Source organism: Mus caroli, chromosome 7, assembly GCF_900094665.2.
Source record: "Mus caroli chromosome 7, CAROLI_EIJ_v1.1, whole genome shotgun sequence".
Taxonomy (NCBI): domain Eukaryota; kingdom Metazoa; phylum Chordata; class Mammalia; order Rodentia; family Muridae; genus Mus; species Mus caroli.
The window spans coordinates 101,372,981-101,387,777 of NC_034576.1; the positions used below are offsets into that span (position 1 = coordinate 101,372,981).

Below are 14,797 nucleotides of genomic sequence, written 5' to 3' on the forward strand. Positions count from 1 at the left end.
CCTTGCGCGGGTTGGGTTGTGCGCATGTGCATTGAGACTACGCGGCTGGCCCGACCCTCTCTAGTGCGCATGCCCGCCCGCAGGGACGGTCGCCTGCGAAGAGGGCGGGGGCGGATGGCTGAGGGAAGAGAGGGCACCCTCCAGCGCCAGGGTGCATTGTGGGAAGGAGGCGGCAGCGTCCCGGGCGGGCTGGAGGTGCAGCAGCGGCGGCGGCGGCGGTAAATCCTCCCGGCCGCACACAGCACTGTGGAGCCGCGGCCCCAGCCCAGCCTCGGCCCGCGCGCCCCTCCTGCCCCTCGCGGCTTCGCGCACCAGCCCCTCCTCCGCGCGCGGCCTTGCGGAGCCGGCCGGCCGGCCCAGCTCCCCTCCCCGGCCCCGCGGGGCGGCCGCGCTGCCCTGACGAGGCGGGGAGGGGAGGGCTGGACCGGCCGGCGGCCGGACGACCATGCCGAACTTCTGCGCTGCCCCCAACTGCACACGGAAGAGCACGCAGTCTGACCTGGCCTTCTTCAGGTTCCCGCGGGACCCGGCCAGGTGAGTGGGGCGCGGAAGCTGCAGGGACTTGGGCGCACGTGCGCTCGCGGGCACCCGGCCCAGTGGGTGCCACCCGGGGGCGCGAAGGCGGATGAAGTGGGCGCTTAGCGCCTTCGGTCGTCCGACGCGGTTCCTTAGCTGTCAAAGAAGTAACCCTTCTCCAGGGCTGTGTTCCCAGGGGCCCTGCCTTCCCCCGCGTCACTGGTCTCTTGTAGGACAGTGTTTCTGTTTGGAGTCGATCGAGCCGCTTTCTTTGATCTTAAATCAGGTCACAACTGCCTCCTTCGGACTTGTCAACCTAGTGTTCAAATGCCGACCGTTACTCATTGTCTCCCTTGGTTGTTGGTGTTGGGACCACAGAGGACGAGTGTGAGGGCGTGGGAATATGGTATTGCAACTTCACTTTTCCTTGGGGTAGTTTATAATCTGGGTCGTACTCTGAGAATCATAGGGACTTAGTGTGATAGGCAGCAGGTAGTTCTCAGGGCTCTCCTGTTGGCTCATTCATTTAAAAATCAGTGCTAAACCATGTTTGAAGCACTCGTGTCAGGTGCTGGAGACTCGAGTGAATTTTGTCACGGACCGCAGAAAGCACCTAATCCACGGAGAGAGAGCAGATCTATCAACGAGTGCTGAATATAGCATGATAATAATTGAGCAAATATTTATTGAAAGCCGACAATTGGTAGAAATTGGTCTGAGTATGAGAGTGGGTAACATGAACCAATGAAAATCCCTCCTCTCAGAAGTTACATTCAAGTCTTGGGAAATTGGCAAGTAAAATATTTATAATAGCGTGTCCAATAATGAAGAATATCCTGAAGAAAAAATACAGCAGGGGTTGGAAGGGCTTTTAGCTAGGGAACAGGTGGAAAGATAGCTCAGTGCTGAAGAGCACTTATACTCGCAGAAGACCTGGGTTCTATACCCACATCAGGTCACTTCAGTTCCAGGGGATTACACAACCTCTTCTGGCCTTCCTGTGTACCAGGTATGCTCAAAGGGCAAAACGCTCGTGCATATACCAGAGCAGATTAAAGAAAGAAGCATAGCCAGGGAGCTGAGCAGTGGACATTGTCTGTAATCCCAGTGCTGAGGAGGCCGGGAGAATGGAGATTTGAAGCTGGCCTGGGTTAGAATAAGTTCCAGGCCAGTTAGGGCTGTAGTGTGAGATCTTGTCTCATGAACCCATTAAAAAAAAAAGTATAAAAAAGGGAGGCACCGTTTCTATTTTAAACATAACAGAAAAAAGTCTCACCACAATGAATCTGAACAACAACAACAAAAAATTGAATCAGGGAAGGGCACAGCCGTGCAATATGTTGGAAAAGCATCTGGAAACAGTAAGAGTGAAGTCGAGGCATGCTTGCTGGTTTATATGGGAGACGGAAATTGTTTAGGAAATTGTTGTCCATGGAAGACATTCTGGTGTTTATCCTGAGTGAAGTGGGAGAGTTTAGAGCTGCAAGAGTTCTTAACAGGATTTTTGGCTGCTTGTTAGTTGTAGGGAAGTAAAGATACAAGCAGGAAGACCAAGGGAAGACTTGCAATAATCCAGATCAGTAGAAGAGGATGAAGAGGTAAATTGATGCCTTTAGATAAGGTTTGAAGATGAAGCCAACAGGATTTACTAGTTTGGATGTAGTTTATAAGAGAAAGGGTCAAGACTAACTTCTGAGATTATGTGTGGGTGTGGGTGTGGGGTGTGTGTATGTGGAGGCCAGAGGGCATCCTGTGTCGTGCTCTATTATTACTCCTTTACGAAAGGATCTGACAACCTGTAGCCAGATTCAGCCAACCCCAGCAATCCTCCTGTCTCCACTCCTCAAAGTGTTAGAGTTACAGGAGTTTTTAACATAAAACAGTTACTGACATAAAGATTGGAGTATTAGTCTGTTCGGAAGATATTATAAGTTTGATTTATAGTGTGATACCTGGTAGGCTTGGGCAGGCAGAGATGTCTTCAGCCAGAGGATGGAGTTTAGCACTAAAGAACCTGATTAGCATGCATGAGGTTCTAGGTTCTGTCCCCTGTACTGGGGGAAATAGAAATATCTTCATACCGCATATGAAAATGAACTTTATATGGCTGCTTCTCTTTTTCTACAATGTCATCAATATTTTGTCTTTTTTTTTTTTCCCCCTAAGATGGTTTCTCTATGTGCCCTGGCTGTCCTGGAACTTACTCTGTTAGACCAGGAGGTCTGCCTGCTTTTGTCTCCTAAGTGCCGAAATCAAAGGAGTGAGCCACCATGCTTGGAATAGATTTCTGTTTTGGTTTAGGTCTCTTTATAAATATGTTTATATATTTGAATCGATCTTGGATGTGTGGTTGATGGCCTTTTAAAATATATTCATTTTATTAATTTATTTATTGAAGACAAGGTCTCATTCAGCCTAGACTAGAATTCACTATGTAACCCAAGCAGGCTTTGAACTAGCTGCAATCCTTGTTCTTCAGTCTCCTCAGTGCTGGAATTATAGGCATGAACCACCATGCCTAGCTTGTTTTGTCTTTAATGTTTAGATTGACAGTCACTTGAAATTTATTTTTGTTTATGTTGTGAAATTACTAGTCCAGGTTTAGTTTCTTCATAACGATACCATATTCAGTACTGATTGTTTAAAGAAAAAATACGTCTTCACTGCTGTTCAAGCTACTTGGGGGTTTTTAAAAAGTGGTTTGTTTTCAGTTTAGGGATTCAGTTGAATCAGTAAATCAGTTTGGGGGAAATAATGTGTTTAGAGTTTGTTTTTATGAACTTATGTACCTCTGTTTGTTTTTAAGAGAGAGATTATACATCTTTCCCAATATTTATTCCTAGATGTCTGATATGGAAACACATAGGATTAATCACTTGGGCTTTTCTGCCCCATACTCACTCAGTTCTTGAGTTGCTGTTGGTATCAAAACACTTTTACCTTAGAGATACTGTGGACAGCAGTGTCTGTGTGTGGGATCTCCAGAGATTAAGAATTTACAAATGTAACTGTAAACTGGGCAGTGGTGGCACACACCTTAATCCCAGCACTTGGGAGGCAGGGGTAGGCGGATTTCTGAGTTCGAGGCCAGCCTGGTCCACAGTGTGAGTTCCAGGACAGCCAGGGCTCTACGGAGAAACCCTGTCTCAGAAAAGAAAAACAATAGCAGCAGCAGTAGCAGCAAATAATAATAATAATGATACATATTTGCCTTAAAACAAACTTTGGATTTTTGAGGTCTCACTATGTGGCATTGCCTGGCTTGGAACTCATTGGGATCTCCCTTCTGCTTTTTAGGTACTAGGATTAAAGGCATGTACTACCATGCCTGGCATAAATTATGTTTTGAAATAGACTCTTCTATATAGCTTAGACTTGTCTCAAATCCAGAGTCTTCCTGCCTCAGCCTCCCAAGTACTGAGAGTATAGGTGTGTGCCACTATGCCCAGCCCAGATGCTAAAATTTAAAGTTTGAGTTTATAGTTCATAATTATATTTTGATTTTATTTATAGATGCCAGAAGTGGGTTGAGAATTGTAGGAGAGCAGACTTAGAAGATAAAACACCAGATCAACTAAATAAACATTATCGACTTTGTGCCAAACACTTTGAGACCTCTATGATTTGTAGAACTGTAAGTAATAGCCAGCTTGGCTTCTCTTCTCTCCTACAGTCTGTTTTTTATTTATTTATTTATTATTGGAATGTCTACCTATATCCTACCATTTAAGTTGAAGATAGTTTGGAGTTTAATAGTATCTTGTTCTCAAAAATGTGGTTTTTTTTTTTTTTTTTTTTTTTTTTAAACCCTCAGTTCCTGATGCCCCATCCCCCTTCACTAGAAGTAACAACTTTTAAGTGTGTAGAAAATATAGTATGGGTATGTATCTCAAGCAATTTTCCTAGAGTTCTGTTTCTTTAATGTGGTTCTGGGGATAGAACCTGGAGTCTTCTATATTAGGCAAGTGTTTTACCACTGAGTCAGCCCCTGTTCCTCTCTAGAGCATTCTTGTGAATGACAGTTCCATCTAGACCATTGTCTTGGTGTTTATGATTTGCATGTCCTCTTAAGAAGCAGCCCTTACTTGGTTTCCACTATTTAATTTTGGAAGGCTAGCTAAAACAAGAGTCAGTATCACACAAGTAACATGAAAAATGTTCTCCTACCCCGACTTTTCCCTTGGCCCTGATTTTAAAGATACCAGATCAGGTAGCCTTTTTGAAATCTTACGATTTCTAATGTTCTTGGATTCTGTTATTACTATGATTCATAAAAGCCAGAGCCAGGCAGATTTGATTGACATGTATGAACCACTATAGAAACTAATAAGGAAGAGCTTTGTAAATCCTTAGTGTTCTTACTTTAGTATAACTAACATTTTATGTTAGGTTTGGTATAGAAATAAACTTGAAGGTACACTATATATTGCTGTGCAGCAATTTATTTTGATATTTTTTTTCAGATGCATTTTGCAGAGGCATCAGAAAACTAAAGAATGATTGGGTTATTTTATTTCTCAATATTAATTGAAGCAGATACTTGTGAAGTCATTGGGAGGTGAGCCAATTCTGGTTCAACAATTTAATCACAAATACTTGAGGGATTTTTTTATTTTTTTATTTTTTTGCCTTGTTTTATTACAAGTGTAATACTCTTCAGCCAAAAAGTCTCATATGTGTAAAAGGCAAACTACTTTTGTGTTCTTGACATTCAGTAAAAATATCACAGATCTTTTAAAATATACAAGCCTTGCTTTTTATTTTAGTATAGTAAATATCTCTTAGTTTTATAGAGAGATAATTTCAATGAGATTAATTTGAAATTTTAAAATATAGCTCACTATTGTAGCTGACTTTATTCAGCGTATATATCAGAAAGATTAGTTAGTTTTGCTTTTCCCAAAAGATTCTTTCATCTTATATAAATTAACCCAAATGTGGGAAATTTTTTTTTCCTATATGTGTAGAACAAGCAGATGTTGAAAGCCAGCTTGTACGATAATTATATTAAAATATGTAAGCCCTTTGGCTTCATTAGTTTGGCATTTAAGATCTTGTTAACATACATGAGTAGTTCTGCCAAAACCACAATTTTTATTATCTTTGATGCTAGAGTAAGATCAGTGTTGTTCCTTTAAATTGCCAAAGAGTAAACCTTGGTATGGAGTTAAAATTGTTCATGTGAGTTAGATATAATCCTTTGACACATGTATTTATAAATTAATATAGAATGTCCCAGTTTTCATTCACAGTCTAGTTTTTCTTATCTTTGCTTTGACTGCTAGATTTAAATTTTTTTTTTTTAAAGATTTATTTATTTATTATATGTAATTACACTGTAGCTGTCTTCAGACACTCCAGAAGAGGGTGCCAGATCTCGTTACGGATGGTTGTTAGCCACCATGTGGTTGCTGGGATTTGAACTCTGGACCTTTGGAAGAGCAGTCGGGTGCTCTTACCTACTCAGCCATCTCACCAGCCCGATTTAAAATTTTTTAATTGTTTAGAATATCTTATCCCTCCCTCAATCACCCAGCTTTTTGATGTTGACTATGTTTATTTTGAGACTTTGGTTTAGTGAGAAAGTGGAAAAACTTGGGGAATCATGGAGTTTGCTTCCCTCTGTAGCTTTGTCCATAACCAATCCCAGCTCAGACTTTCAGGTGACTCAAAGTTCTAGTTCAGCACAGCAGTAGAGTATCACTTAGAACTTGCATTTCAGCCTGGCATGGTAACGCATCCTGGAATTCCAGCGGTCGGGAGGCAGGGTAGATGGGATTCTGAGTTGAGATCCATCTGAGCAAATACAGTGAGACCATGTCCCAACATACCAAGAAATTAAATATAGTGATAATAATAGTAATACATTGAGACTTCCTTTTGTCTTCTGGGATGTGTGAGATTGAATTAGAAAACATTTAACTCTGAGTAGCAGTTCTCCCTGAGTATTTCAGCATCTCTTTGAATGGAACCCAGAGAATATGTTCCACATACAGATATTTTCCTGTGCTGTTTTCCCAATCTCCCTTACCAAGGTAAAAAAATTAGATCATTTTTCAGAAGTCAGCTTTGAAATCAGTAGTACCAAAAGTTCTTTCAAATAAAAGTGTGCTTTGTGTTTTTTATTGTAGCTAGAGGGAGAAATAAAAGCCACTGTCTCTTTGAATTAGAGAGCAAGAATAATAGTTATTTATAAGTTACTCTCCTTAGTTAATTTCTTGTTGTCCCAGCTTCCTCTTGGCTCACTATAGGAGACTGTCACTGTGTAGGTTTGATTGAGTCCAGCTTCTGGCAAGGCACAAGTAACAAGGCAGAGAAAGTCTCTTCTCCAGTGATAAGACCATTGGGACAAGAAAGGAGTTGAGACATTCCTGATTGAATGGTGGTAGAATTGTGATTATGTATTTTGTTATCCTTAATTTGTTAATCATTTCATTTTGGAAAATATTGAACTTAACCTGACTCATTTTTAGAAAAAGAAACTGGAGTCTAAACAGTGAGTTAATTTAACTAGAGCCTCTTGGTGAGTCATTGGTCAAGTTATTGTTATTTTCACTGTGTTTTGAAATTTCCCGGTACTAACAGCGGCAGTGGAGCGAACAGCAGGTAAGGAGGGAGCATTGTGATTGAATAAGAAGGGCATAAATAAATTGGGAGACGTGATTCCTGTAGATTATGGTAGCTCATGGAAGGGCAGAACAGCTATGACCTCCAGAAGGGCAGCGAATTTTTCAAGTCTATACTTAGAGACAGGTAAAGAAATACTGGGAAGTCATTAGTGTAGAACTTTATTTACTTTTTTTGGAAAGACCATCTTTGAATTGGTATATTTTCTTTTTCAGAGTCCTTATCGGACAGTCCTTCGAGATAATGCAATACCAACAATATTTGATCTTACCAGTCATTTGAACAACCCGCATAGCAGACACAGAAAACGAATAAAAGAATTGGTATGTCTGGCTCTCCAGCTTTCCCATCTCCATAATCCTATTAAACAGTGTGGAAGCATTTGTTAACAGTTTATCCAAGTTATTCTGCGGCTCACAGGTAGCATGCAGGGAAATGAGTGCTGTGCTTACTAAGAGTTGGTTAAACTGGTAAAGCTTCTCCAATACCGCCAGTTGGTAGTTGTTGAGTTGGGGTGGATGTACGCTGTTGACTATGGGCCACTAGCTCGTAGCTTTCCTGAGCTTGGTAGCAAGGAGAACAAAACTGCTGTGTTTCCAGAAGGCAGCACAAAGAAATAAAGAAAAGGAAAGTATTAGAAATGGAGATCTAGATTGTTTTAGAGATAAGGATTTCACTGTTATTTTTGACAGGTTCTAGAAAAAGTTGAAAAGGTTTTGCATGTTGTATGCTTCATTCATGTGCTTTCATAATCTCCGGCTACTTTTTAGACTTGATAGCTAAAATAGACTTATTTTTTGTTGACCTTGAGTGAACACAATACTGACACATTGCCACTATCAAGACCCTTTTTGTTTGGGTTGGTTTATGTAATTATTAGTGCACACACATATGCCATGCTATGTATGGAAACCAGAGGACACATTTTAGGAATTGGTCTGTCCTACCTCGGGAGCCCCAAGGGGGCGTTAGTAGGACAGGAGACATTACCTGCTAAGCTAGCTTACTGGCTCAGCTCCTCTTACCTGGTATTGAAGACAAGATCCTGTTAGCTCTTCAGAGGACTGGTTGGTTTGGTTTGGTTTGGTTCAAGAAAAACTTGCCTGTTGTACACACTGCTCCTGAAAGTTAGAGGAGACTCATTGAAGTCCTCAGGGCTCGGAATGGGTGTGGGGTGGTTTTCTTCGCTTGCTTGCCCAGTTTCTCCCTTTTCTCTCTCTTCTTGTGGTTTAATTTTGTTTCCAAAAGTTTGTGATCTTTATCTAGAATTTTTTAGTGCTTCTCTTTCTCTGTTCCTGAAACTCCTTCAGCAGTGTTTTGGAGTTGGTAGTTAGTTAGTCAGTGTCTACTGTATTTGTTTGCTTCCTAGTGTTCTCTTGATTTGGGGACATACTTTTTTTAAGCTTCCTGAATGTTTTGGCTCACATGTCTATACCCAAGCCAGTTTGAAGGTGTGATGCTCTCCCTGCTTAGCTGGTGGTATTTTGTAATTTCTCTTAGTTCTTTAGCTACGGCTATCGTTTCGTTTTTAAAACCTCCTATTTTTTTTCAACTGTTAAGTGATGCATAGATAGTCTTGTGTGTCTCCATTGTCCTTGAAGTCTGGTGCTATCCTGATTCCCCTCTTCCTGAAGGCTTCCTAAACTTTTTTATTGTGGACATTTTCATTTTATTGAAAATGAAATGTAGTCTTAATACAGTGCTTGCCTGGCATTTGCAGCACACTGACTTCGATCTCAAGCACTACCAACCCCCGCCCCTTTTTTTAACAAGTGACATAGTGTATTTTCATTTCCTTTATTATCCAGTCTGTTGACCATTTATATCTCGTGACTTAACCCTACACACTTTAGTTTTGTTTTCCCATCTTTTTCTCTGGCGTCGTTGTAGGTGAGGTGGCCCTCGCACAGCAGTCGTTTGCACCAGATTTCTTCTGAGTGCTCTGTCCCACAGTGAAGAGCTCAGCCTCTTCAGGTTTTCAGCTCTGCCTTTCACGGCAGGCAACTTCCATTTGGCATGCTTTAGCGGCTGCCCTCTGGATTAGGAGGGATGTTCCAGTTAGCCAGCCTGCTAATGTTTCTTGTTAGTAGCAGTGTGCAGAGCTGCCATTGGGTACCAGGCTGTCCGAGGTTCTTGTTGGTACTGTTGTTTTCCTGCCACGGGTAGTAGTAGTATGATAGAGATAGTAGAGAGCCTTGAGGGGAGAGTAAAAGACAGATCGTTGAGATTGTATGTTTGGGACACACAGAGTAAGCACACTCTGTGTGCTTCTTTCTCTTCTGCACTGGCACTGTCACTTTCTGCTTCCTAGGCACTTCTCATTGGTTTTTTTTTTGTAGGTTCTGTGATGCAGAAGGTTTCTTGTTTTGTGACATCTTTAAGGCTAGATTTGGAAGAGGAATCTGCTGTGTCCTCTTGAATTTGATGCTAAGTGCTACGTGTAGTATATCTTCATCCCATTTATTACTTAATACACATTCATCTAGTTAGGATACTCAGGGAGGAAGTAGGTGAGAGTACGTGCTTTACTCTAGCTTGGAATCATGAGCACATTACATAGTTGGTTCCCTGGCGTCTGTTTGAAGAATGTGTTCCATATGAAGAGTTGATGCTCTTTGGAGCTAAGGATGATGGCTATTAAAGTGCTTGTAAAAGAAGCATGAAGCCCTGGATTCAGTTCCTAGCACCACAGAAGCCAGCACCTGACCTGAGAGATGAAGGCAAGAGGATCAGATGTTTAAGGTCGTCCTCAGTTACTTAGTGAGTTCAAGACCCGCCTGGAATACATGAGACACTTTCCTTAAACAGCAACAGTACAGAACCCCTCAAACTCTTGAATGAGAAATTTTTTTGCTCAAAACAGCCTGGTATTGATGATTTACTAAAAGTGATTTTCTTAAAATGTTTTCTTTTTTAGAGTGAAGATGAAATCAGGACTCTGAAACAGAGAAAAAGTAAGTGATAGTGTTAATGACTCAGCTTCTCAAGGCCTTTTAAGAAGGCCTTGACCTGGTAAGAACAACTAAATATGTTTTATTTCTACAGCCTCCTTTAAGAGTGAATGTAAAAGAGTGGTTGGCTCTATCCCCGCAGCCTGGAATTATTAGAGACTACAGTCTGCTTGGAATTGCTGTGCTATGCGCATTGCTGTTACAGAGCACAGAGGGAGCAAGCACCTTCTGTCCTCGAGGTGCTCACACTGTGGTAGTAGTGACAGACCACAGAGTGTCCCAGTAGGGAAGGAAAGGCTCCAGTAAAGCCAGCCAGTCCAATTACACCCATGTACCTTGTGGTCCGTAGTATTTCTTGGCTTAAGGAATAAATGCTGTGGAGGCAGTTGGTGCATTGGGTGTCATGGTTACAAAGTCTTTTTATGTGCTGATGTGTAAGCTGTGCCATTAAAAGGTGAGGCTGGAAGTTGTTTCTGTTCTTACCAGTTGACCCCATTTCTCCTTTAACTTCTCTTGCTACTACAGCTGTGCATTTGGATTGATGCCATTCTGTCCTTCTGGTACTTTATTTGATTTTCACAGTAGCTCCGTGATAAGTAATACTGTTTTCCTTCTTTGTAGATGAGGCAATCATAGAGTAGTGTAAAACAAGCTGCTAGATGAAGTAACCACATTCCTTTAGGTGCCGTTAGGGATTCTGATAGCCTAAGGTGTTTAGCAGGTGAGCCAGGAGAGAGAGCACAGAATTCAGAACTTGCTGACCTCTGAGCTCAGGTGACTAGAAGTGAAGGAGTAAAGGAACACAGAGGGGAGGTAAGGATGGCAAGGAAGCAGGCATTCAGGTTAGCCTTTCTTTCTGGGTGGTTATACAAAAGATGGCTGGAGGAGGAACCGGCCCTGGCCTCCCTGAGCCCTGCTGAGCTCTGAGAGCCTGGGATGCCTAGAAGCATGGCTTGTGAAGTCTCAGTCACACTGGACTTTGCTCTGTATCAGGGAGCCTGCTTGTCTCTGCCACCTTAGTGCTTTGACTGGAGTATGTATACCAGCCACCTGCTGTGCCTTCCCTGCCCGTGTCCTTCATACTCATGTCATTGTCAAATGCAACCTCCTGTTCAGCTGTTGTCCTAGTTAGGGTTTTATGTCTATGAAGAGACACCATGATCACAATTCTTATAAAGGGCAGCATTTAATTGCGGCTAGCTTACAGTTTCAGAGATTCAGTCCGTTATCATGGCAGAAAGATTGGCAGCATGTATGCAGGCATGGTACTAGAGGAGCCAAGAGTTCTACCACGTGATCCACAGGCAGCAGAAGGGAACTGTCCTGCTATGCTGTGTCACTTGAGTTTATACTACCTCTAAGTCCCCACCCCCACAGTGACACTTTTCCTCCAAAAAGGCCACACCTACTGCAATAAGACTACATCTCCTAATAGTGGGACTCCCTATGGCCAAATATTCAAGCAATCTATGGGAGCCACTCCTGTTCAAACCACCTCAGATGCTTTCTCAGTGATGCTATATAATTTTTGGTGGCCTTCTCATAGATCTAGACCATAAGAACTTGGTTTTTAATGGTTCTTCGGATTTTAATTCTTTTTCTTGAAGCCATTATTGACCTGCGTGTCTATAGACAGGACACTTTCCCTGTTCAGATATGAAGAGACTAGGCTGAGCTGGCTAATATTACATTAGCCCCACCCCATCATGAATCTATATCATCTGGTTTTATAGAACTATCTTACATATAGAAGTGTGACTTAGCTGTTAGAAGTGGTGTGTCTCTGATTTATGGATTTCATTTCATTTCTATGCCTGTAACTGTCTCTGTATCTGTGGCCTTGGGCAAGTTATTTACAGTCCTTATTTGTCAGAGGGATTGATACCATCTTTCTGAAGAAAGTAACGTGATCCCTGTAAAGTGCTGGCCACAGTGCCTGTAGGAATAGTTATTCTCCTCACCTTCCTTTTTCTCATGGCATGGATTTTGTTTATTAAAATCTGTCTGCAGCATTTGTCCCTTTCTAACTTATTTTTGTGTCCTACTTTGTTAATGTTCTATTAGTGGTGAATGAATGCGTTTATGGATTTTAAATATTTAGCCAATCAAAAGTAATTTGTCGTTTGTGGTTCTTCATGAGTCTGTTTATAAAACTAACTTTTTGTTTTCCAGTTGAGGAAACTTCTGAACAAGAACAGGAAACTAACACCAATGCTCAGAACCCCAGTGCAGAAGCGGTGAACCAGCAGGATGGAAATGTGTTGCCTTTAACCCTTGAAGAGAAGGAGAACAAAGAGTATCTCAAATCTTTATTTGAGATTCTGATTCTCATGGGAAAGCAGAACATCCCCTTGGATGGGCACGAGGCTGACGAGATCCCCGAGGGTCTCTTTGCTCCAGATAACTTTCAGGCGCTCCTGGAGTGCCGCATCAACTCTGGCGAGGAGGTCCTAAGGAAACGCTTTGAGGCCACGGCGGTCAACACATTATTCTGCTCTAAAACTCAGCAGAGGCACATGCTGGAGATCTGTGAGAGCTGCATTCGGGAGGAGACTCTCAGGGAAGTGAGGGACTCACACTTCTTTTCCATTATCACAGACGATGTGGTAGACATAGCGGGAGAAGAGCACCTGCCCGTGCTGGTGAGGTTTGTCGATGACGCTCATAACCTGAGAGAGGAGTTTGTGGGATTTCTGCCGTATGAAGCTGATGCAGAGATTTTGGCTGTGAAATTTCACACTACAATAACTGAGAAATGGGGATTGAATATGGAGTATTGTCGTGGTCAGGCTTACATTGTGTCCAGTGGATTTTCTTCCAAAATGAAAGTTGTTGCTTCAAGACTTTTAGAAAAATATCCCCAGGCTGTCTATACCCTCTGTTCTTCCTGTGCCTTAAATGCATGGTTGGCAAAGTCTGTCCCTGTGATCGGGGTGTCCGTGGCTTTAGGAACCATTGAGGAAGTCTGTTCTTTTTTCCATCGATCACCACAGCTGCTTTTAGAACTTGACAGTGTAATTTCTGTTCTTTTTCAGAATAGTGAAGAACGGGCTAAAGAACTGAAGGAAATTTGTCATTCCCAGTGGACAGGCAGGCATGATGCCTTTGAAATCTTAGTGGATCTCCTACAAGCATTTGTCTTATGTTTAGATGGTATAATAAATAGTGACACAAATGTTCGGTGGAATAACTATATAGCTGGGCGAGCATTTGTCCTCTGTAGTGCAGTGACAGACTTTGATTTCATTGTTACCATTGTTGTTCTTAAAAATGTGTTATCTTTTACGAGAGCCTTTGGGAAGAACCTCCAGGGACAGACCTCTGACGTCTTCTTTGCAGCCAGCAGCCTTACTGCAGTACTGCATTCACTAAATGAAGTCATGGAAAATATTGAAGTTTATCATGAGTTTTGGTTTGAGGAAGCCACAAATTTAGCAACCAAACTTGACATTCAAATGAAACTCCCAGGGAAGTTCCGGAGAGCCCAGCAAGGTGACCTGGAATCTCAACTAACCTCTGAGAGTTATTACAAAGACACTCTCAGTGTTCCAACAGTAGAGCACATTATCCAGGAACTTAAAGATATTTTCTCTGAACAGCACCTCAAAGCTCTGAAATGCCTATCTCTGGTACCCTCAGTGATGGGGCAGCTCAAATTTAACACATCAGAAGAACACCATGCTGACATGTACAGAAGTGACCTACCCAACCCTGACACGCTCTCTGCCGAGCTTCACTGTTGGAGAATCAAGTGGAAACACAGAGGGAAAGATATTGAGCTCCCGTCCACCATTTATGAAGCCCTCCATCTTCCTGACATCAAGTTTTTCCCTAATGTATATGCTTTGCTGAAGGTCCTGTGTATTCTCCCTGTGATGAAAGTTGAGAATGAGCGCTATGAAAATGGACGGAAGCGTCTCAAAGCATACCTGCGGAACACTCTGACAGACCAGAGGTCAAGCAATTTGGCTTTGCTTAACATAAATTTTGATATAAAACATGATTTAGATTTAATGGTGGACACATACATCAAACTCTATACAAATAAGTCAGAGCTTCCTACAATTAATTCAGAAACCATTGAAAATACCTAAAAGATTTTAAAAATGGCTGTTGTCTTATTTTGCTGTTTGGAAGAAAAGCTGTAAGGTATAGTAGGCCAGATAATGACTTGCTGATAGACCTCCAGTTTAACATACTATTAGCTATTGGTAATCCACGTGTTTAAATGGCCCCTGTTTGAACACTCATGCTTTCAATACCTGTCTGTTCTTCCAGAAGTTGGCATTAGGAGTGCCAAAATGCCTCTCTGCTGGTGGCACTCTGAAAATGTTTTACTTAAAAGTCATTTTAGGGGCTGGAGAAATGGCTCAGCGGTTAAGAGCACTGACTGCTTTTCCAGAGGTCCTGAGTTCAAGTCCCAGCGACCACATGGTGGCTCACAACCATCTGTAATGGGATCCGATGCCCTCTTCTGGTGTGTCTGAAGAGAGCAACAGTGTACTCATATACGTAAAATAAATAAATCTCTTAAAAAGTCATTTTAGATATGACATTATCACTGTTGATCTAGTTGTCAGTTATTAAGTTATCAGGTCTTTGGAAAATGAATTTTGTGAGAGAAATACATTTTATAATGTGTCATGAGAAATACACCATTGACTTTGACTTGGAGTTTCGGGTGTTTCAGATCTGTGGTAGCA

At 42.0% G+C, this 14,797-nt stretch overlaps 1 protein-coding gene across 1 annotated transcript; it reads left to right on the forward strand.

Moving 5' to 3' along the window:
* Window positions 1–153: 153 nt before the first annotated feature.
* On the forward strand, window positions 154–14,516 carry Thap12 (THAP domain containing 12). The gene is made up of 5 exons (XM_021166845.2): window positions 154–534; window positions 4,030–4,150; window positions 7,359–7,466; window positions 10,061–10,097; window positions 12,267–14,516. Exons 1-5 carry the CDS (start codon window positions 446–448, stop codon window positions 14,186–14,188), a joined length of 2,277 nt encoding a protein of 758 aa, XP_021022504.1. The 5' UTR covers window positions 154–445; the 3' UTR covers window positions 14,189–14,516.
* Window positions 14,517–14,797: the final 281 nt, after the last annotated feature.

Excerpts from the sequence above, each read along its gene's own strand:
- Thap12 (XM_021166845.2), top strand. The coding sequence starts at position 446 with ATGCCGAACTTCTGCGCTGCCCCCAACTGCACACGGAAGAGCACGCAG. Across the intron at positions 4,151-7,358 it reads CCTCTATGATTTGTAGAACT|AGTCCTTATCGGACAGTCCT; the intron begins GTAAGTAATAGC and ends TTTCTTTTTCAG. Across the intron at positions 7,467-10,060 it reads GAAAACGAATAAAAGAATTG|AGTGAAGATGAAATCAGGAC; the intron begins GTATGTCTGGCT and ends TTTCTTTTTTAG.